Source organism: Lepisma saccharinum, chromosome 24 (genome assembly GCF_977018435.1).
Source record: "Lepisma saccharinum chromosome 24, izLepSacc3.1, whole genome shotgun sequence".
NCBI classification, from domain to species: domain Eukaryota; kingdom Metazoa; phylum Arthropoda; class Insecta; order Zygentoma; family Lepismatidae; genus Lepisma; species Lepisma saccharinum.
The window spans coordinates 46,694,739-46,719,582 of record NC_139252.1 but is presented as its reverse complement, the minus strand read 5'-3'; the positions used below and the strand labels follow the sequence as shown (position 1 = coordinate 46,719,582).

General features: G+C 38.3%; 1 protein-coding gene across 3 annotated transcripts in view; it reads right to left on the bottom strand.

Annotated features, from left to right (window-relative positions):
• The window catches only part of zip (myosin heavy chain 10), a 159,907-nt gene that overhangs the window by 61,149 nt on the left and 73,914 nt on the right, over positions 1–24,844 (bottom strand). For 2 of the 3 annotated variants that reach the window (XM_083110829.1, XM_083110831.1), the window contains exons 4-7: positions 17,816–17,839; positions 8,175–8,267; positions 3,794–3,956; positions 3,054–3,197 (exon numbers count right to left, since the gene is read on the bottom strand). In XM_083110829.1, the coding sequence (XP_082966955.1) occupies positions 3,054–3,197; positions 3,794–3,956; positions 8,175–8,267; positions 17,816–17,839 (424 nt within the window). The remainder of the gene's footprint in view (positions 1–3,053; positions 3,198–3,793; positions 3,957–8,174; positions 8,268–17,815; positions 17,840–24,844) is intronic. The other variant, XM_083110830.1, reaches the window with a different exon arrangement.

The window sequence follows — 24,844 nt, the reverse complement described above, 5'->3', positions numbered from 1 at the left end:
TCGTTCAAGGTTGACCAAGACTTTTATTTCTAGACAGGAAATATGCATACATAGAAGCACCAAACTATGTCAGTTTTTCAAAGTATTCCCCCTGAACACCCAGACACCGTTGCCATCATTGTGGAAGTTCCATGATGCCTTTGGTGTAGAAAGAAGTAAGTTGGTGTCGTAACCACTGGAGGACAGCGTTCGAGTTCCTCATCTGTCGGGAAGTGCATCCTGCCCAAATGCTCTTTAAGAGCCCCAAACAAGTAGACATCACTACGGGCTAAATCTGGACTGTAAGGAGTGTGTGGTAAAACCTTACAGTGCAAGTTGGCCAGTGTTGTTAGAGTAGAATGGGCCGTGTGGGGCCTGGCATTGTCATGTAGAAGAATGACATGTTTTGACAACATTTCAGGTCTTTTCTTCTGAACAGCCCCATGTACAACACTGATATTGACTGTATGCGCTATGTCACACACTGCTACTTGCCGGTTTTCAAGAATAACTTGCTCAACATGCACAATATTCACCGGAGTGACTGCAGTTGGGCGAACGTGTCCGTGCTGTTCATTTGCTACCAATTCCCGCCCTTCACTGAACTGTTGACACCATTCGTACACTCTTGCCCGTGACAGTGTTTGTTCACCATACTCTGTTTGCAGTCTATGCCACATTTCAGCAAGTTTCACCTTCTCCTTCACAGGATATTTCACTATACACCGCTGTTCCACAGCAACAGATACACTACTTGCCGCCATCTTCGTTTACAATACTGTGCATGCGCCAAATGTGTCGCAAAGGATCATGGTTACTTGTAAGGAATCATGGTCTGTCCTGCCAAAGTAATGCAGTGCTACATTGATTCATTAAAATTTTACGCATGAAAGCCTTGGTCAACCTTGAACGACCCTTTTACAATTTATGTAATCACTTAATCCAGTTCTTCACTCAAAAACTGGTGCATGACAAAAATAAAATTTGCATAATTTTAAGGATAGTTAGACTCCACAAAAGTTTCACATGGTTTTTTTACGGACCTTGTGAAAGATTAACATGCCACAAAAGTATTTACTTGTTACCTACGTGAAATTTCATGTTTGCGCATTGCACAATTGGATAGTTATTTCCGATTTAGAGATCTCCGCTCCAGACGGGATACCCTTAGTGAATGAAGGCAGTGAGCCCTCAAAATTAATCGGAAATAACCATCCAATTGTGCAAAGTGCAAACATGAAATTTCACATAGGTAATACTTATACAGCGTTTACGGCATCCATCATGATATTTACTTGTATCGGTAAATAAATTCCAACCAATATCCGATACAGTGCTATCAGCTGATACTGATACATCGGCATCAGTATCGGCTCAGTCCTAATAAATTAATAACATCATTTTTAAGTGACTTGTAATGGTAAGTATAAACAGAAGGGAAATAAAGAGACAAAAATTTTGTACTGATTGAAGGAAGAGCAATGTAAGGTCTCGTACTAATCTGCTTCTTTGATATAAGTAGGATTGTTTATGAGAAATGTATTTCACTCAGAAGTGGTGAAATGGGCAGATAATATATTAATAACCAATTGTAACTCTTGGCCTACCCTCTATATCTTTTTAAAGAGCCAATGTAGCAAATATATGATGAATGTGGCTAAAGGGACCACTTGCAAAGACATAAATTTTGCAACAGGGTTATACCTAACCTATGGATTTGTTTTTGCATCATTAGGCGCAATACATAGTATATTACATGCTAATAAAACCATATAAAAAATTACCAAAAATTGATTTTGAAATGAGGCAATAAAATATTAACTGAAGAAGGATAATACAATTTACGAAATTTTGCAACTAATTTATATGGGAGGCTAATAGAAATGGAAAGAAATTTTTCCAAAATGGTAGTTGCATGAGAAACAAGATAACTGGGAGTACATTTCCTTGGGACTAGAGATTGGCAAATCCAGATAAAATTGTATCCGTATTCTGGATAATTTTCTATCCAGATTTCAAATATCTGGATATCGGATATTCTGATTATCCAAATCATCTGGATATTTGAAATGTCTAAATTATCAAGGTATCAGGATATTTGGATTATCCAAAATGTCCAAATTTCCAAATCAGGACAGCTCTATTGATTATCCATTTTACGGGCAATCCACATTTTCTTTTATTTGTCATGTTCATATTTCACTATATTTAAAATATTTAATTAAGATGCAGAGTTTATTTTATCCATTTCACATACTCAGACTCAAAATACATCTACAAACGTGAGTCACAGATGTTACCTGATATATCAATCTACAAAAACTTGTTAATTGTGCAAGACTTTCAAACTTAAACTTAACTACTCAATCTCAAGATATCTTATCTTGCACTAATCTTCAGTCAGATAGATTGTTCTGGGAAGGACACTAGCAAAGTAAACAGATTGAGAGATTTTTTTTTTTAAATTTTCCATGCAGCTTTCTTTTTTCTTCCTCAATTAAAATAAAAGCTAAACTGCAAAAACTTGCCTCAGGGTATTTATAAATATGTATAAACTCAATGGATTTTGTATTAATGGACGTTGCAATTTTTCATGTATATGTAGTAAAATTCATGTAGAATTCTCAGCGTTAATAATTCATGCATAATTCCTGGAATTCAAGGAGTTCCCGGTAAGTAGCCGATCTGGATTAAATAGTTCTGTCACATACAATAATGAATATTTTAAAGCAAATCTCTGATAGATTAACAATTCCAATGGAAAACTCAAATATTAAAATTTATAAATATTCTGAACTGCTTTCAATTGTTCAAATTTTCATACATCAGTATCAGTGGAGATCTGCAAGATTATCGGCGTCAGCTCAACCTTAATGTACTGTCATCTTCAGGCAGTGTTTTCCAGATACCTTGTTCAAAAAGGAAAAAGAAAAAAAATCAAAGGTCATCTGATAGATATATCACCAGGAGCATAAAAAATGGGTGCATGTTGATATCTTATGAAACTATTCTCCCACTGGAAGGTAGTCACAAAATCACTAATCCTAGGCTTACCGAGAGCACAAAAGGCTTACCAGATAAATCCTCCTTGGACATTCCCATGATGTTCATGGCTTTACAGGTGCTCTGGAACTCCGCAACGTCATCAACACCAGGCACAGGAACAGCACCATGCGTGAGGAATGAATAGGTCTTGGCATCCTCCAAAATATATTCCTCTGGAAAAACAAACAAAAGTCAAGCTAATCCAGTTTATCTTTACAAAATTTTAAATTAATATAAATGTACCCCTGAGCATGTGCACACATGCCATGAAGGCACATGGGGATGACATGGAGGTAGAGCTCCACATATTATTGATCTCTGCCATAGTTCGGATGATGCGATTAGCATCATGCCAGACTACCTTCACCCCACAGGTTGGGTAGGCCTCAGAGCAGTGCAGAAACAGGGAAATGACTGGAAAAATTCATGGTCCATCTGCTTCCATGCAGTAGCCAGATGCTCTACCAACTACTGCGGCCCTACATAATTTAATTTACTTTTCTTATTTTGCATCAATTTTCTGTCTCTTTAGAGTAATCATGACGAGTGATGTTATGATGAAGGGACACTCACACTCTCGCCCAGGCCGAGATTCGGACCCACGATGCCTGACATGTTGTGAAGAAAATTCATGTAGCATTCATGCACATTTCCTGGAAGCAAAAATTCCAGTATTTTCGAGTGAGGACACACTTATCTTATAATCAAGGAGCAAGATTCCCTGTTGACAAAATTAATGTAGGGTGCGCCCACAATAAATAACACCCACCTTTCTGCTTTGGAGAAGCACCCGTGAGAATCTGATAGAAGATATGGAAGGTTCGTTCATCCTTAGCTTGTCGAATGGCTCGGGATTTCTCTAGTAAGTACGTTTCAATATTGGCACCAGCTATATAACCTGAGGCATCAAAATTAATCCTGATAAATTTTCCCTGTAATGAAAGAGCAAAAATGAATAAAAACACATCAAGTATAAAATAGCAAATGCCTCCAGTTTGAACATTTCGAAACAGATAAACCATTCACAATCATTAGTGTTATCACATTTAATCACTAATTTGTAAAATGAAATTTTAAAAACATACCTTGTAGTGGTATTTTGTAGTAATTTGGTATTTCAACCACTAAACAATACTCTCCGTTTGGAATGACTAGAGTTGTTCGAGGTAAAAATCACATGGTATTAAAAGGTTAAAAATGATCTAGTTTCTGATGCCAACACATCATGTCCACTTTTTAACTAGAACAATTTTACCCTTTTTTATAACATGTGATTTTATCTGAAGGACATCTCTACACCTTCCTGAGGAAGACACTGGTCAAAACATTGAAGGACTACAAAATACACCACTGTGAAACATGAAAAACTATTCATGTATGTTCGAAACTTATCACGTGTTTTCCAATTAATCCCTCTTTGCAAAATGATATTGATGAATACAACGATGACTACAAGAGATTGAGACTACCATGCCCCAAACCATAGTATTGGAATTTACAACACAACATGCTGTGATTTTGCATGTTACAAAAACTGGAATTTAGAATATTTCAAGAAGAGAATTGGTTAGCTTCGTTGTTAACATGGTTCGAATGTTTTTAAGATGTAATTAAACCAACAATTACGCACTTTTTGAGGTTTTGACAACTGTGAAAAATCACACAGATCATTTACTTATAGAGGAACAATATTAAACATCTGAAAAAATTAAAAGCATACATAATAATCACTACAGATTCAGAGGAAAGATGACAAAGGCACCAGATGTGTTATTAAAATTTCCTAGAAGTGTAAATTGTTAAGTTTTGGTGCATAAAAATGAAGTTGAAAAAAAAGAGGGAAGATAGAGTTACAAAATAAAAGAGAGGAAAAATGAAGTTGCGAAAGAAGAGATAGGGGAAAATGAAGTTGCAAAAGAAGAGATAGGGGAAAATGAAGTTGCAAAAGAAGAGATAGGGGAAAATGAAGTTGCAAAAGAAGAGATAGGGGAAAATGAAGTTGCAAAAGAAGAGATAGGGGAAAATGAAGTTGCAAAAGAAGAGATAGGGGAAAATGAAGTTGCAAAAGAAGAGATAGGGGAAAATGAAGTTGCAAAAGAAGAGATAGGGGAAAATGAAGTTGCAAAAGAAGAGATAGGGGAAAATGAAGTTGCAAAAGAAGAGATAGGGGAAAATGAAGTTGCAAAAGAAGAGATAGGGGAAAATGAAGTTGCAACAGAAGAGATAGGGGAAAATGAAGTTGCAACAGAAGAGATAGGGGAAAATGAAGTTGCAACAGAAGAGATAGGGGAAAATGAAGTTGCAACAGAAGAGATAGGGGAAAATGAAGTTGCAACAGAAGAGGTAGGGGAAAATGAAGTTGCAAAAGAAGAGATAGGGGAAAATGAAGTTGCAAAAGAAGAGATAGGGGAAAATGAAGTTGCAAAAGAAGAGATAGGGGAAAATGAAGTTGCAAAAGAAGAGATAGGGGAAAATGAAGTTGCAAAAGAAGAGATAGGGGAAAATGAAGTTGCAAAAGAAGAGATAGGGGAAAATGAAGTTGCAAAAGAAGAGATAGGGGAAAATGAAGTTGCAAAAGAAGAGATAGGGGAAAATGAAGTTGCAAAAGAAGAGATAGGGGAGAATGAAGTTGCAAAAGAAGAGATAGGGGAGAATGAAGTTGCAAAAGAAGAGATAGGGGAGAATGAAGTTGCAAAAGAAGATAGGGGAGAATGAAGTTGCAAAAGAAGAGATAGGGGAGAATGAAGTTGCAAAAGAAGAGATAGGGGAGAATGAAGTTGCAAAAGAAGAGATATGGGAAAATGAAGTTGCAAAAGAAGAGATATGGGAAAATGAAGTTGCAAAAGAAGAGATAGGGGAAAATGAAGTTGCAAAAGAAGAGATAGGGGAAAATGAAGTTGCAAAAGAAGAGATAGGGGAAAATGAAGTTGCAAAAGAAGAGATAGGGGAAAATGAAGTTGCAAAAGAAGAGATAGGGGAAAATGAAGTTGCAAAAGAAGAGATAGGGGAGAATGAAGTTGCAAAAGAAGAGATAGGGGAGAATGAAGTTGCAAAAGAAGAGATAGGGGAAAATGAAGTTGCAAAAGAAGAGATAGGGGAAAATGAAGTTGCAAAAGAAGAGATAGGGGGAAATTAAGTTTCAAAAAGAGAGGAAAATGAAATTGCCAAAAGGCGAGGGGGAATAAATCAAGTCACAAAAGCAAGAGGTACAAAAGTCCTGCATTCTTCATCAACCCACGAGGAAAGTGATTCCCCACCTGGAGTTATTTGTTGTTCGCTCGAGTGTGAGACAAGACAAAGAAGAAATTAAAACCTTAAGAAGTGTGTATACAACCTCTCAAAGAATTACCAATTAAGTGTTTTAGTGTTTTTGAAATCATTAGAGATTTTTTAAATGCTAAAATCAGAAATTATACTAGGTGGTGTCTGGGGTTCTGTCACATATATATCACCTATTAAATAGATTAGAGGTAGACCTTTAAGAATGAATATGAACATTAACTAGTTCTTTGACTGGAGTCAATGTAGGAGGGCTTTTTAAAATGGTTTGAGGGAACCGGAACCCTCTATGGATGTAAGAGATATTTATCTTTTACATCTCATACCACTGATTTTAAAAAAAATAGCCTTCAGAAGGTAATTAACTCTTCATTTTTAAAAATAATTCTTCATATACGTGGGTGAATCAAAAAGTTACACCCCCTGTAAAAAACAAACAAAACACATTAGAAAAAAAATATTGGACGAAAACGCATGAAAATTTAACTTTTTTCGACAGTCACCAAGGTGGTCCAAGCACTTTTTGTAGTGTCACCAGTTTTTAGATTCCTTGTGTGTAAAAAAAAAAGGGGTTAGACCACACTTCCCCCCTTGAATTTCTGCAGTAAATCCTGTGTGGCACCAGCTGTATGGGGGGGGGGGGGTAGCGATGTTGTGAAGAAGAACAACCCCATCACTCAATCTTCCTGGCCTTCGATCTTTAATGGCTTTTCTCATCTTCTTTAAAGTCTCACAGTATGTTGCAGCATTGATTGTTGTTCCTCGGGGGCACAAACTCATTGTAAACACACCTTCGGAATCGAAGAAGATCGTCAGCATGACCTTTTGAACTGTTTTTTGCTTTTCTTGGTGGTGGCAAATCCTTGTCTCTCCATTCCATGGATGCCCTCTTTGTCTCGGGAGTTTATTGGTGCACCCAGGACTCATCTCCTGTGATGATTTTGCTCAGAAACTGAGGACCATCAATGGAATAATGCCAAAGAAATGACAGCGCAGCATCAACACATACATTGATTTTTGTGCCCGTCGATTAACAAGCGCAGCACCCAGTAGTTTATGATAACTCATCTGATCACGTATCAGCATAGACGCACTACCATAGTTCACTTGCTATCTCTTTAAATTTCACGTGGTGGTTAGTAACAATGATTGCATTCGCACGATCCACGTTGTCGATAGTGTCCGCAGTTGCAGGCTGCCCGACACATAGTTCGTCGTTCATGTTCGATCTTCCCTCTTCGAACATCTGGCACCATTTTGCGATCATGGGCGTGACATCGCATTCTCACCATACACCTCGACAATTTGGCGATGGATTTCACTCCGATTATGCCTTTGTGCCCACAAAAATTGAACGACTGAGTGCACCTCAATGTTGGACGCCACCTCAATATGACGTGCCATACTCACACTGACTACTCGCATACTAAACCAGCTGAAGCATGGCTGCTTCTGGTGTGTTTAGAAAACATTCCAGACAGTGTTGCCACCAAGCGTGATTATTTTATCTCTTAGTACAGAAACACGGGTCGGGTGTAACTTACTTTTTGATTCACCCTAGTAAATTACTATCTTTAACTTATAAATCCAGTAAAAACATATTTTATCTATTCCCAAGCAGTTTGCAGATGAAGAGATAGATCAAACAATGTATTGAAAGTGGAAACATACTGGACAACTTTGAGTGCAAATTTATTTCAACTTGAGCAGAGACTAGATACCTCCCCCCCCCCCAAAAAAAAAACACACACACACACACGCAACATCAACACAGCCTCAAAGTCCATAGTAATTCTTATCTGTTCACAATAACTGACCATGTGAAACATTTATTAGTGACACGTTTTCGAGAAATGAAGAGAGATACTTACAAAACGGGAAGAATTGTCGTTCTTGACAGTCTTGGCATTTCCAAAGGCTTCTAAAATAGGATTTGCTTGGAGCAACTGTTGTTCAAGTTCACCCTAAAGAATGCAAAAATTATCTCAATCAGGAAAAGTATTTGCTGTGAGAAAAATTTCAAAGACTTTACATTTAATGATGCTACAAAAAAAAAAAAAACTTTTTTTTTCAACAACCATTCTCTTTTAGTTCAATCAATTACACAAAAACTATATCTGCATTTTAAAAGAAAGAACAACATTATCCAAAATCCATAATATTTGCTTCTACATAACCATCACTTCTACTGCAATCCATTACCGAAAGAAAAATCTATAATTTTCTACAATAGCTACAGGAATCAAAATGACCTATCATTCTCTTCTACATCAGTTCATAATACAAGAAGAAACTAACATTGCCTGATATGTTCTACAACACCATGCAGTAACATACTTCATTACTAACAACTATTTCCATGCCAAATGCAATATCCCTATTTCAAATCTACTGCCTTCATCCATAAATCAAATATTATCAAATAAAAGTTTCTACTAAAAAGAATCCAAAGATTTTGTACTAACATTCACCCAATTTAAATGTCTACAAAAAAAAAAAAAAAAAAAAAAAAAAAAAAAAAAAAAAAAAAAAAAAAAACTATGCATGCATATAAAAAATCATATCCCTCCTCTACGCATAAAGAGAAAAATATTTTATATTTATTAACCAATCCCTAATAAGTTACCTCGAAACTTTACCGTTACTATACACAACTATTCAAGCAACTGGGCACTCCCAGCAGCACTACTAGTTAAGATGTATTGCAATACATACCGCAAAATTGCAGCTCACCTATGAAAGCATGGAATAAAGTAATAACATGTTATTAGCCCCTCCCAATCAATTACACACTGTATCACAATAACACCAACAAACAGATCAAGTACATGGAAAGCTTGTACCACTTATTTACCACACAAAGTTGACATGCATGATAAATACTTCGATACATGTATGGAACTTCATCTAAAGTCTGTGACAACATATTAAGAACATTAAGGATCTCACTCTAAGATTGAGTTTTTGATACCTTGGTTCACTTTCTTTCATACTGAAAGATATCAATGTACCGAAATACCAGTATATCAATATTTCTGTGTTGTCATGGTATTCTCAGTACCAACTTTGGTACATCAAGATTTTCAATAGCCTAAACAAGCTCAAATGGCAATCTGAAATTGTCTGGAAACAACATACAAGGAGATGATTTGGTTACTTTTAATTACTACTTGTTTAAATGAGGTCGGGTAAAATCTCTAATGGTATCGAATTGAATTATATTAACAGTTTAACATTGCTCTTTCACCTTTTGTTAATAACTGCAACAATATGGATGAACAATATTAACGCAATACAAATACGATGGACAGGTCAAGGAGGTACTCTACTGTATTTGTCTATTGTACTATGATGTTATATAGTAGAGGTAGTGAGATCAGCACCATGCTCCAGCCACATTTATCTCCTTCCAGCATTGGTGTCGCCAGACATTTTTGTAAGGCGAGTCAGGCCTTTGATAACATTTGTTGAATAGTAGAAAAAATAATAAAAATAATCATGGTTATGATTATTATACAGATAACTTATAAATTAATAAAATAAACCAATTTTATTCCAAATTATTATTCTTCCGAGAGACGTTTCTGCTCGATCCAGCAGATGAGTGAATATCCAGCATAACCTTAAGGAAGCAATTATTCTTTGGTTTAAATGGTAAAATAGGAAAACAACACTATTCCTGAATTTTACGCTCATGTTTTCGATATAACGCTGCTTTTACTTTGGTTATTTTGTTCGAATAATAACTGAACTTAAATTAGTGAAGTAGCAAGCTTTCGTTTTTCTTGCAATTTGAAATAAAGGATGTCAATTTCCAGGCAGTTCCAAGACCCCCACCCACACACTCGGCATCACGCACCCTGGAAATCGAACCCGGTCCTTCTGCGTGGTAGTCAGACGTCCTACCGACCTTTTTGCTAATCCCTAAGCAATAATTACCCCCTTCATTCTCAGCCGGGATTCGAACTCGAGACCCCTGGCGTCGTAGCGCGCTGTGCTAACCACTAAGCCACGGAGGTCGACATCTACTGGCTCCGTAATCAAATATCAGTTTCATTAGAGAGCGCACTAAGCACAGCTACAACTTTCTCTTTGTAAATATCGTTATGAAACGCTGCGTACTTATGTGAGCGCCCATTTATTACCCCATCATGTTTTACTACGGATGGCCTGCCTCTACGGACGGGTCATTAGCTCAGAATTTCCTTCAGTCCTTTCTCCGCTGACCAGCTGCCAAATGTTATTTCCATCCACCCAAGTCCGCCTCGCAGTGACGTCAGACATCACCCTCTGCATTTTCGCTCGTGCAGCAACGCAGTTTATTAGAGGCGCATCGCTCCCTCTCTTCCGAAACTAGGAATGGCCAAAAACTGATATCGGATAATTTTCTATCAGCATTTCAAATATCCGGATATCTGATATTTTGATTATCTGATATTCGAATTATACCCGAATGTGTGCATTATCGTTTATCCGTTTAACTGGCTTTCGGCATATGCTTTTATCCGCCATATTCGTATTTCTACTGTACGTATTCCCAACAAACCTTTCACCCAATCTGTATCAGTTTTACGGATTCACCGCATATTTTTTAAATGCAATCTGTTTTAGGCAAGAAAAGGTAAACAAGTTCAGTATAAATGCACGAAGTTTTCCGCCGTAACAAAAAACGTAAAGATATAGGCTCTGTCCGAAAGGTACAAAGTACATACTTGAAGTACGGTTTTGACGGAAATGACGTCACCTAGTACAGTTCGAAAGCGCAAAGAACAAAACCACGCAAGTACGTAGCTCTCAGCACAGATGCTTGGTGACTAGGTCACGTGATATCCACACTCTTGTTCATTTGTTTTAAATCGCGGAGATAGTCGCGGGTTAAATATGCGTTATGGGTCAGCAAGTTGTTCGTTAAACTGTGGAAATGTATGTGTACAAACATTTGAAAATGCTATGTGATTTCTATGGTTGTAAACAAGTGTTTAAAACGCGGGTAAAACAACGTGTCCTCAGTTCTATCTACTGATCGTATTTGGCGCTGCAGTCGAAGTGCAATTCGATCGACTTTCACTTCCAGTCCACGACTTGAAGACCGCACTCCAAGACCATACTCGGAGGATGCTCGCTTCAAGTACGGTCTTGCACCTTTCGGACACGGCCTTAGTTTAGAACACAACATCATCACTTGAAAAAGTAAATAGCGATCTGAACACACACAGATTATCTGAATACTCTGATATCAGGACTAACATATTAGCCTGATACCCGAATTATCCATACTATTCGGATTATCCACGACGTATCAGATTTAATGTAAATAGCTTTAAGAATTCTTGACATGTGTAGCCTTCCACCCCCTTCCTCTACATATGCTTCCCCCAGTTGCAAACTCACAGACCAGCAAAGGGTAACGTTTGCATAGAACAAGTGTTTCTGACTTTTGAATGGTGAATGCATTGACTCGGTAGCCATCAAGTTTGTTTTTACAACTGATATTACAGGTGGACGATGCTGGTTGATTCGGGGTTCGGAAGCATATGGCAGAGTTAAAAATATATTTCTTCTTAGTCACTTCGGACAGTAAGTTAATGTCGACCACCCAGCACGCCCAACAGAAACTATTTTAATAGCTATGTATGGTATTTCATAGACTGCAATGTGAATTTTGTTAAAACCAGAGTCGTACAAACTATTTTTACACGCAAAGGAAAAAACAAAGTTTTCTGCAGCAACATGGGAGTGTGTCCTGCATACCAAAGTCTATTTATATTTACATCGTAGCACTTTTCCTTTTCACGTCATTTTCTAAGCCTAAGTATTTGCATTTTCTTCCTCTTCTTCTATCTTAATGACGATAGGATAGATGATGAAATGATTCTACTTCGCTTTTCTGCCACCTATTACTTTGTTTCATCTTCGGTAGTAAATCTGTAAAGGGTACCCAAACCTCCAATTCATTACTTGTTATTTAGCGTCGCTTTTCTTATTTGGCTAATCGCGACGATGTGAATGATGATGTGATGAAATTAATGAAAGGACACTTACAACGAAGAACACACATGCCCAGGTCGGGATTCGAACCGGAGCCCCCGGCGTCGTTAGCACCCTGTGTTAACCATTCCGCCACGGAGGTTGGCTGTAATTCATTACCAATAAACTAAGAATCGACACAAGTGGAATCTATTTCGAAAGAGTGATAAGATGTTCGAATGTGGTACACGGAAGGAAGAAGTAGTTCAGCCTTTCATATCGCAATTGTCCGTGAGAATTTTCATTTCAAACTGGTTTGGTTGGATTGCGGTCGCAATGTCCGGACTCCCCTTCCAGACCCAGAGTAAAATCTCAAGTATGGCCCCAGTAAATGTTGTTTTTCATACAATTTTAACGTTGTTGCTTGATGACTGGTTTGTTAACGTTCATGACCGATTTCTTTTATTTTACTTGTTCCATTTCTGGGCAATGAATTATAATTATTTTACTTCCCTTTCCTGCCACTTTTGGCTAATCGCGACGGTGAGTGATGCTATGATGAAATTGATTTTCTTCACAAACAACGCCCACATCAAAGCCGAGATTCCAATACGAGAGCCCTGGCATCGTAGCATGTTAACTAGGGATGGACGATATCGGAAATTTGATATCGCGATATATCGTCACAGACGATACAATGAGATTTTTTCCATATAGTGATATCGGCGGTATATCGTCTCCACGATATATATCGCTAAATATCGTGACGATATATCGCCGACACTATATCGTCAAAATATCGTGAAGATATATCGTCTCCACGATATATATCGCTAAATATCGTGACGATATATCGCCGACACTATATCGTCAAAATATCGTGAAGATATATCGTCGACACGATATATATCGCCAAAATATTGTGACGATCGCCGACACGATATATATCGTCAAAATATCGTGACGATCGCCGACACGATATATATATCGTCAAAATATCGTGACGATCGCCGACACGATATATATATCGTCAAAATATCGTGACGATATATCGTCGACACGATATATATATCGTCAAAATATCGTGACGATATATCGTCGACACGATATATATATCGTCAAAATATCGTGACGATATATCGTCGACACGATATATATCGTCAAAATATTGTGACGATCGCCGACACGATATATATATCGTCAAAATATCGTGACGATATATCGTCGACACGATATATATCGTCAAAATATCGTGACGATATATCGTCGACACGATATAGCTATATATCGTTAAAATATCGTGACGATATATCGTCGACAACGATATATATCGCCAAAATATCGTGACGATATATGGTCGACAACGATATATATCGCCAAAATATCGTGACGATATATCGCCAAAATATCGTGACAATATATCGTCTAATTGATATCGACTGGACGATAATATTTCAATATCGCGATATATCGTCTGGACGATATTTCAAAATCGCGATATATCGTCTGGACGATATTTCAAAATCGCGATATATCGTCTGGACGATATTTCAATATCGCGATATATCGTCTGGACGATATTTCAATATCGCGATATATCGTCTGGACGATATTTCAATATCGCGATATATCGTCTGGACGATATTTCAATATCGCGATATATCGTCTGGACGATATATCGGCCAACACTAATGCTAACGCATTCCGCCACGCAAATCTGCTAGTGCTTAAAAAATTTATAAATAAGCAACTGTCAAATTCTCGCCCTCAGTACGACACAGGCCAAGTAGATTTCTCGGTCACTTCGCGCTCGGTGAACAAAAACTGTACCCCTCGACTTTACTTTCCGAACAATGAACACAACACCCATTAACCAACTTCCCATTCGGTCAGACCACACATTGTTCCTAAGTTCGAAAACAACCTTACTTTCCTGTACCAAGATTGTTCGGCGCTTATGGAGTGGAGAATAAACATTTCCGATACTTTCCGAGTCGTAAATTAAAGTATGCAACTACGAAAACGCTCCAGTGACACAAAAAATGCCACGTACGAGGTGCGGATTCTTTGCAACATCTCGCCTGCAACAAAGAGTCGTTAAAACCCTTTACTGCCTTCCTATAAAACCAGAGATTGTCAGCATTCCAACAAAGTTCCCGGTGTGGTCCGCCGGTTCAGTTTTCTTTCGCCTATTTCAGCGTCTTTATGGAGCGTTATTGTGTCTGCTCTGAAATCGCTAGAAAGGTGACGTTTCCTGTACCTCGGTTTGTCCCTCGAAAGCGAGCGCAGCCTGGCTTTGTTCCAATGTAAACACGACCGAATGTCCTCACTGGCAGCTCGTCCATCATAATTTCTGCTTGGCTTTGATAACCTGCGGGACAAGTGGCTTCATTTTCGTCTACAACCGCATCAGAAGTCTGACAGTCGTGCTTGAAGAACCGCGAACTATTAACAAATGCACCTGTTGTTGAGTCCAATCGCTGTGCAACATTAAGGTGAAGTCACACTGCGATAGAATGACAACTCAATGCGTGTAGCGTCCCAATAATCAGTATTGCTAATGAATAATTTCTCATTAAATATACACAAAATTATGATTTTTCCATAATCACCAGTCCGAAACCCTTTAAATTCTGCACATAATCCATTTTGGTCGCAAATGACATGGCATCAGACGTCTAATTATAACCCTTCGATAATTTCTTGCATATGTTTTTCAGTGCCGTTCTGGAAGAATTAACGCTGACTTCCGCCATTGATTAATTTTACTCGAGCGTTTATTGGAACCGTTCGAATCGAAAGGTTCCCGAGTATTACAGTTGCCACTTTTCCCGCCAGGTGCCAGTTCGAACGTCACCAACCGCTTTCTGGGGTGCAGGCGCGCAATACGAAGCCGACGGCATGTGCCAACCAAATATTATGCTTTCCGCGTATTTATTACTTAAACTAAAAATGTGGCATGTCATTGGTTCTTTCACATTTTTTCTACAGAATGTCGCAGAAGCGCCGAGTTAGACGGTCAATTTTAAACGATGATTCCGCGGGTAGATAGGTGCTTTAGTTTAGGCAACAGCGGCTGACGATTCGAACACGGTGCAGAAAATTAATTACCTTACAGTTGATAGGAAGTGTACGTATTACGATTCATCGACAACTTTTCAATTTTAGCAACAAATCTAACATGTGTAGAAATCCTTCAAAGGATGATACAGAAGTGGGTTTAAAATATAATAAGTTGTGCATGAGCTTCGCATTAACTAATACTTCAGAAAATCCAGAATAGGGAAAATTTACCACCTGGTTACCTTACAAGAATCTGTAAACACATTCAAAATTTCGAAATCTAGATCGACGAGTCCGGCTGGACTGACCAGTTTTACTCCCAAGAACAAACTGAAGTAACCGGCCTTTCTCTTAACATGTCCCCACATTATCATCTACGCAACACCACGGTACTTAAACTAAACGCCGCGAAAGAACCATTTGAAGCAACTACAGTGATAAAGAATGTGCTTAATGGCATGGGAACCGGTCGCAGAGAGCAACATTTAGGTGTTGAAGTTCTAAGACAATTGCAGCACCAATTCTAGCCGAAGTGATTGAAGACCAATTCTTGACAATTACCTATCAATTACAGCCTATCAGCGTCGCACCTATAGTACATCATTACGCCATGCAAGAACATGTTTTACCGATGACGTTTCTTCTCGTAACCAATCAACTTTCTTGACCAGCTCCCATTACACGAATACCTCCTTTCCCTTAACTAGCAGATTTTATGAGCGTTAAGTGAACCTCAGCACTTACAGAACTGTTTTCCTGCTTGTTAGACCAAACCACATAGTATCTCGTAAAGGTTGCAAACGACGTGCAGGAAAAACTGCGTCCAAATAGTTTAACAATTGGATGCAAGCCCGTCGTAAAAGATGTTTTCTAGTCGAAACAAGTATAAATACAAATGACCTAATAATTTTCTTTTTGCAACATGTTTATCCTGTTAAACCTACTACTCTGAAGTACAGGGTGTTCCATTTACAACGCAACCTGGAGTTGGGGATAGTACAACTTTTGAACCGGAAGTGGTACACATATAATCCTTATATCAAATTGAAGCCTTGTTCATGCATATATTTATATATTTTTAAAACCGGGGAACAATGATTCGATTTCATTAGTGTCCACGCAGTGTTGCCAGATTAACGGGAAAAGTGTAAATGAAATTTTTTGCAAAGCATGAAAAATGGCACATAACACACATGTACGGACATGCCGTCGGTAATTTTCAGTTTGGTTAGGTGGATTAGCTCGGCAGTGAAAAAAGAAATTTTCACTTCTACCGATAGCCAATCGGATGAGGCGTCTTTTTAATGAGGAACTAGGAAAATAGTTGTTTTTAGAAATTAAGACTGTGCATTGGCAACACTGCTGGTGATTCAGTGCCACAAAAGGTGTGGTTCGAAACTGTGTACATCATGCAATTACTGAAAACAATAAAAAGAAACTTGGGTTTTAAAATAGTGTTACTTACATGCACCTGGTAACCATGCACTGCATCAGTAATGGAACACGACTGGCCTTTTTCGTCTGTTTATTTCCAAAAGGGGGGAAAATCTAATCTAATCGCATGGTTGCCAGGTGCATTTACGTAACACTATTTTCACGTTTTGTGTCACGTCATCAATTCCATCATATCATCAACCATCCACATCGCCGCAATTATCAAAAAGTGGCAGAGAAAAAGACGCTAAAATAACAACAAAAAAATCAATCAACAAGAAACACCCATGCCCAGGTTGGACCACGAACTACGGTGGCGACATACAAAATATAATACTGAGCCTATGATGGAGGAACTGGTAATAATATTAGAAAAGAGTGATTGTAAGGACTAAACATTTGCATTCATTTACGCGCCATTATACACACACACGAAACACGTTGATTTTGTACCTCTAGCTGTTAGGTATTTTGGCAAAAGAGCTGTAACTGTGCCGAAACTATGAGCGAATTAAAACTTCAATCGCTATAAGAAGTCTTTACTTTGGAGAGAGCGAACGAAAGCAAGTGTCTGCAAAGGAGCGACTCGAGATGGCTCGACCAATGAACAAGTTCACGGGAACGGGATTGCGTGGAGCGGAAAAATAGACTGTAGTTACCAGCAGCGTGTACTGCTTCACTCCGCCCACTTCCTTTCTCTACCTTTACGCGCGAATGCTCCATACATTCCCGGAATAGAGTATACCTATCACTGTTATTCACTGTAATAATATGCGTTCATTCTTCAATATTGCTGGTCTATCACCTACGTACACAACATTAAATTGAGACAATCAGTTATTGGATAGCCAGAACAATATATTTAAAAAAAAAAAGTAAACAAGCAAATATAATGCTAATATGCAAATATTTAAGTGCTGCGAGGCACGTGCAAATACAAAGCTGCAAAATGTGAACAGCTTAAGTGCACGCAAGTGGTACAAACTTCCCTCGTAAGGAAAAAAAAACCTTAACACATCTACCAACCAAAAACCAACCAAATACTTACTATGATCAAAGCCGGACTTGGCGCCTGGCATGCAGTGATCAGATGAAGAGGGCGTTATGAAAAAAGAGAAGAGAAGAGACAAGTGATTCATTAAAAATTTAACCATGCACCATGCAGCTGGCTACTAGCGCAACTACCAATGTACTCGGTCGCCTCGTCTACCCGCCTCCATGCAGTGGCTCTACTCTCTACCAGGCGGGGAGGCGAAGGCAGGCACGAGGCGCTAATGAAACAGCGTCAATTAAAACTAATTCACCAAACCAACTACAACCATTACCAGATGCCTCTGAAATATGTATATGTGGAAAGTATATGCACTGCAATCAATATATATAATCATGTACACTATTTATATACTATTAAGGTTGTCCATAGTTAAGGAATTTACTTAGGGTCCCGTGGTTTCAACACTATTGAAAAAAGTACTTGTCTTAATTTTTGCAGCAATAAGTGAATGTAATACATTGTCCAGAGGTTAAGAATGGATTATATACTTTTACAATGGACATATTCATTAGTATAGTCTACGGGCTAGCTACGTTAACGAGTGGCTGGCTTTGAAGTCGACGGAGCGCGCCCACCAGTTCCAACAATACATTCACCACACGGTTGAGACTCCACGTGGAGTAGACGAGCAGAATGACAGCTCCGTCCATTGGCTGAAGGTTGAGCGTGATTGGACGAAAACAACTCGCCCGCTGTTTATCCCCATCCACGTTCGTGGCGGCATCTCGCTTCAGATCTTACACGTTAACGAAGTAAACGTGTCAACTATACTGAAATTTTAAGGAAGACAATATGAGTAGAACTTCCAAAAATAAAGGAAATAAACTAATTCGCACTTTAAAAAAAATAAAAACTGGCGAGCAAGGAGAAAAGAGGATGGCACCAAAACGGTGAAAGGGGAAAAGCGGATGGCACCAAAACGTTGAAAGGCGAAAAGGGGGTGGTACCAAAACGTTCAAAGGAGAAAAGGTGATTGTACCAAAACGTTCAATGGGGAAAAGAGAATGGCACTAAATTATTGAAAGAGTAAAAGAGAATGGCGTTAAAACCGGAAAGAGGAAAAGAAAAGGAGACTGGCATTTAAACATTGAAAGGAGAGAGAGACACTGGTACTACAGGATGTCTACCAAAATCACAAATCCAAAATTCTTGACTATCTTGACCTCTCGCCCACTCCTTTTTCTAAACATTTATTTAATCGTCCCCATCTTAGGTATAGTTGGAAATTAAGAAAATATATATCTTTATGCAATGAAAAACCCTTACCACAAGGCCAGTTAAGATGAAAAGTGAAGCTGTAGTTTAACAAGAGATTTAGACTTGCTTTAATTATTGATGCATGTAAAAATAATGCTTCAGACTTCATCCTGGATGGGGAATGGCCACATTACTTTAATATTTTTACAAAACTTCAGGCAAACAAGAATGTTTGTAAGAAAAAAGTGAACAAATTTTAACCGCAACTCAATACAATTATAGATTTCCAAATATTCAATTTTATCAAATCCCAGTACAAGTATATAAAAATGTAAATTCGATACACTGTATTAAAAAAAAAAAAACGCAAACAAAATTTCTGGACTTTTTCTTGACCTACCTGTTGATTTCTTGACTGGTCGACACCCTGTACTAAAATACACTGGCCCTAAAACCATAAAATGGCACAACACTGCTACAGTTGTGCTTGTTAGTTTTTGTTTGTTTGTTTATTTATTAACATTTGGAATGGGTGCCTCAGCACTTGAGGCAATTTGCACCAGTCTCAATATTTGTGTTTGATAGGAAAAGGTGGCGAGAAGAAAGTGATTTCATCTCACTGCACTACTTTTATTTACGAAGGGGAGATTGTGATATAAATAAAGAGGCAATAAGGAAAAATAAAATTTTCAAAATACATTAAAGTTCGGGGCAAATTACGTTCATTAATAATGGGATTGTGATTTTTTTTTTTTTTTTAGTTCCTACTGGTATGTACTTGAAATAAGTATCTAAGAACCTTATGAATCCCAGTAAACTTAACTTTGGACACACCCGATTAAAGTGATGTAAAACATCAAGCAAACGGCCAAGAGAAAAGCAATCTGAAACAAAATTTCATTTTAATCTTTTGGGCCTTTCCATTGACATAAAAATACTACATCCTTACATTAAAAAATATATATAAATTACATGAATAGATACAAATAATGACCAGTCGCTGATATAATTCTTTGTCGGCATTCTTTAAGACAGCATGCTGGCTGGTAACTTATTGCAGAAAAAAAGTAAGGGTCAAAGAGTACAATAATTAATTACACTAACCAAAAAAAACTTTGAATATGATTAGATAACACTTTGTAAACAGAATAGAATACATAGAGTAGTAAGGTTATGTTTTCTCTTGTAGAAATTGACCACATCAACTGGTGTTTTGAAAAATTATGGAAGCCATAATCCTTTTTTTTCATTAATAACATTTTTTTTCCTACAAACTGCGCATTTCATTCAACTTCATCAATAAGCATTTCTCATTCCACAACATCGGCACAGAACCATTCTATTAAAAATTTCGCAACAGAATTATAGTGAATATCTTGCTCAATGGTGTTTTCTGATTACTTATTTTAGCTTTTTAAAAAAAAAAAAAAAAAAAAAAAAAAAAAAAAAAAAAAAAAAAACTAACGGCGTAAGGCGAAAATGATGTTTCACTCAGTTTTGTAACACACTCAATATTCCAATCACATACACTTCGTGGTTGTGGCAATCCCACAGACCCCCAGTGGGGTCGTCACAACCCAATAGTGCATGTGACTTTACACTGTACAGTGCGCACAAATGTTTAATTACAAATTATTTCCGTTGTCTCTTTGCGGGTCGGCAAGATATTTCTTCCTAGTTTTACGTTGCTCCTCAATCAAGCTAAAGCTGCGGTAAGAGAACGGACTCGGGAAAGGGGGGGGGGGTGAGATCCAGATATTTTTTTTTTTCATAAGAGGAAGTGTAAGTTTGTTGTTAGGAGAGGTGTAAGAGTAAATGTAGAGCTAAAATAACCATATATTGACCCTATGTGAAAAATTGGGGGTTGAAAAGGGAGTATGTGAACCGATCGTTGACGCGCATATACTGTATTACGAGATTTAATGTTTTCAATTACTGAAAGTAAGGCAACGTAAAATTCCCCGTACATATAGCATAGCACCATAAATGCACATTTAGGGGAGGATGATGTGATGAGCACCCATTGATTTGAGGCTGGGTGAGCCCCAGAGCGGCTGCTCTTATGTGGGGAAAAGGCTGGAAAAATTCCGACCTTAGATCAATTACTGAAACGCACTAAAAATGTTACAATTTCTATCCTTTATCGGAAGACTATTATTATCTAGGTTATTATCTACCATTAAGGGGCATGTATATATTGTAGGGGGCTCATTCCATGCCAAATCAACCGATAATTATTTTTCAACCTTAAGGGTTCAGATTTTTTGATTATACATTGCACTTATCGAGAAAACAAAAACTGCCAAATTTCAGATTTTTTCCGCTCTTAGTTTTTGAGTTATTGACTTTCAAAAAAGCAAAAATTCCAACATTTGATGACATTTTGAATGATTAGTACGAAGGTTCAGTACGAAGACTATTGTTTACGTCAGGGGAGAGTGTGCTACATTAACTGATTCACTGGTCCATCTGCTGTTTCACTGCTTCCGTTGCAACGCAAACTGGCCTCCCAGTCTGGTGTTCATCACTGACGTTTCGTCTTCAGTCTTTAAATCTTTCCACCCATTCAGACACTCCCCCCCTGAATTAAACAATTGTTTCTATACTGAACCTTCATTTTTCTGTAGATTTCAGAAGGTTTCACTACCTCTGACAGCAAAAAACGAATAATACTTCGTTGCTCTTCTACGGTGCAAGTCAACAGTGGAGCGGCCATGCAGTACGAGCTACTGCGCAGGCGCATACTACTCGATCGTCACAACTTTATGGCGTGTTGCTAAGGAACCTTTTTGAGTGTCGAAATACAAATTTTTGTTGTGCATAAATCTCCATGAAGTTTAGAATAAGATTCCTGTTATTTAATGACTTCCCCTCGTACATTTTTCAATTTACTTACCTGATAATAAAAGTGATAAATTTAGGTATTTTAATGTTATTTGTAGTCCAAAAATTATAAATTAGACTAATATGAAGACTTCAACATCAACCACTCAGCATATAGTTGTGGTTATAACATGGAAGTCAACAAATTCAGCAAATTTCGCACACACTACAATACAAACATTTAATTTCCATAGGAACCGATTTCCATCCCATTATGTAATTTTGCACACAAATAGTCAATTTATGTCTTCAAATCAAACATTTTTCAAAAAAAATAAAAATGGTGTTTTTGAGATTTTCAAAAAAACTTCTTTTCAAGTTTTTTAGAAATTACAAAATTCAAATACCACTCTGATGTTGCATTTCAAATTAAATCTCATTAAAAGCAGAAGAGAATGACACCAATTTGAGCTCTCGAGGTCAAATAGTTTTTGATCTACAGCTGTTTAAAGAATTCAAAATGTCATAAAATGTTGGGATTTTTGCTTTTTTGAAAGTCAATAACTCAAAAACTAAGAGCGGAAAAAATCTGAAATTTGGCTGTTTTCGTCAACTTTACTGGTACTACTACTGTACCAAAAATTATCAATTTCTGAGATGTCAAGGTTCAGACCCCGGTTGATTTGGCATGGAATGATCCAGGGATTCTTCAAAACGATTCACACCATTCTTGGGAATACTCCTATATTGCCCACGTTCTTGAGTCGAACATCGCGTGATCAATCAGATTGCCGCCTTTTATCGTGGCCCCGCCTCCTGCCACACCCACGCTCACCTAATGAATTTTTGATGCGTGAAACCTCAGGTATTATCGCTAACCAGCGTGACCATCGAGTTGTCACGATTGATACACGGCAACACCACGGTTCGAATGAAGAGGAGGAAAGGGGGGAGGGGGTTCAGGGAAAACATGGGGTCATATTGATGAAAATGAGCATGTTCTCAGGAGCACGTACCACAACGGTAGCGGAGTTGCTGCTCAGGAAGTGAGCACTTGCTTTAGACAGGTTTCCGGTTTTGATGGAGGGAAAGTACCGTGTCACAGAAGTCGCCCTTGCTAGAGAAGTGGGTTTTGGGGTTGTCTTGTCTTGATTAGAGGTGATTTGAGTGGGGAAAGAGGTTGCTTCCTTTCAACTTCAACAGGTGGGGTGGGGGGGCACCCTCCTTTATTTTTCGTAGGAATAAAGTTTGAAAATGTAAGCAGATAAGGTACTGAGGGTCATCGGAGTAGGTATTGCGAGAGAATATGTTGATTCCATCGTAAATTTCCCAGCTTAGGGACTACTTCACCACATGCGTCCCGATGCCTGTGTTCGTTTAGCTGATCTCCCATGCAATTTGCACACACTGGGGGAGCATTAGCAGAATTACGCACACGTCAAGAAAATCAGAACCCCTTAAATACAATGTGGGACACTATGCAAAGGTATGGGTAGCACTGCAATGGGTCCGAAAATCTATACAATGGTCGGTTGGTTTGTTGATTTGGTGTTTTAAGTCCACTTTATGCACAGTAAGGCTAATCGGGACTGGACTTGCAGTTTAAAGTGGGATCCGAACCACTATGTGACTCCACCTGGTATCGAACCCGGGACCCCTTGATTACAAGGCGATGACGCTACCACTGCGCCATCGGGGAGCCGAAAATCTATACAATGGTTGACTGATTTAATTAGATTATTTTACGCCACTTTCGGCTAATTGCGACAATGAGGATGAGTGATCATACGATGAAATTGATGAAGGGACACAAGCTCTAGCTGGAATTCGAACCAGGGACCCTTTAATCACGAATGTTGTTGCTGCAGCAGTATTGTCACCATCTGGGGCTAACAATTTTTCTTTGTAAGGGACAATAGTTTCCCTGTTTACCCAATTCTTCCCTTATATAAAGAAATTGCATAACAATAAGTAGCAGCAGCAGTTGTATTTTCGTTGGCCCGTGTTCGTATGCATGAAAAGTTCGAAGCCGGGTCGGGCATGAGAGTACAATTGTATGTTCCATAACGCATTTCATACCATTCATCCTCATTGTCGCTATTGCCGAAAATGTAGAACACCGACGTAAAATAAACACAGAAATATAAACAAGACATGTAGGTTTATATTTCAGGGGATGGGAATAAGAAACATAAAAAAAAATACCGATATTATCTGTGCTATTATTGAGTCTGATGTCTTCAAATGTTCCTAAATTTTGTTATTTTTCATCCAACTTCCCTTCAAAAAGCTGAAACACTGTTGCAGCGCGCTGTGGGCATATACAGGAGTTTCTTAGTTGGTAGTCAGAACTCGAAACGAGTAATGATTCTGTGTTGATCAGAAATCGTTACTGGGAACTCGAATGATGCCTTCCTCCGAGTCTCGTGCCTTTATTGGGCGATGCTTCCCCCAGTGACCAACGAATCGGATGACTGTATATTCCAGCTAATCAATCACAATCTGTAATTCCAGAGGCGACGCTGCCATTAGGCGCAGCAACGTCTCCCACCGTCACGCAAGTGTTGTCCTCCGTGCATCCGCATACATTATGCTCTGGAACACAGAAATTGGCCGGCTGTGCATAACAAGTCTCCAGAAAAAACTCCCACTAAACAGCGACAATTATACGAAGCTTCAACTTTTAAGTGGGAATTGTAAAGCAGGGGTATTAGTGTGCAATAATGAGGACGCTTCTGCTTTTGGTCCATGTTGCGGATGCTGTGGACTGAACAGGTACATAAAAGTAGAACAGATACATCTCTAAGAGCGGAATTCGAAATGAAACATCCCTAGATAATGCTCTGAATGTTGGTTTTACATTAGCACGCAATGTTAATTGGATATTATCCACCGTCCAGTGCTTTAAATTATACTTATCACACTACGTTTCGATAAAGCACCTCTTTCTCTCAAAAGGAAATTTGTTCGCCTGAAGACGAGGGAAGAGGCGCTCTCTCGAAA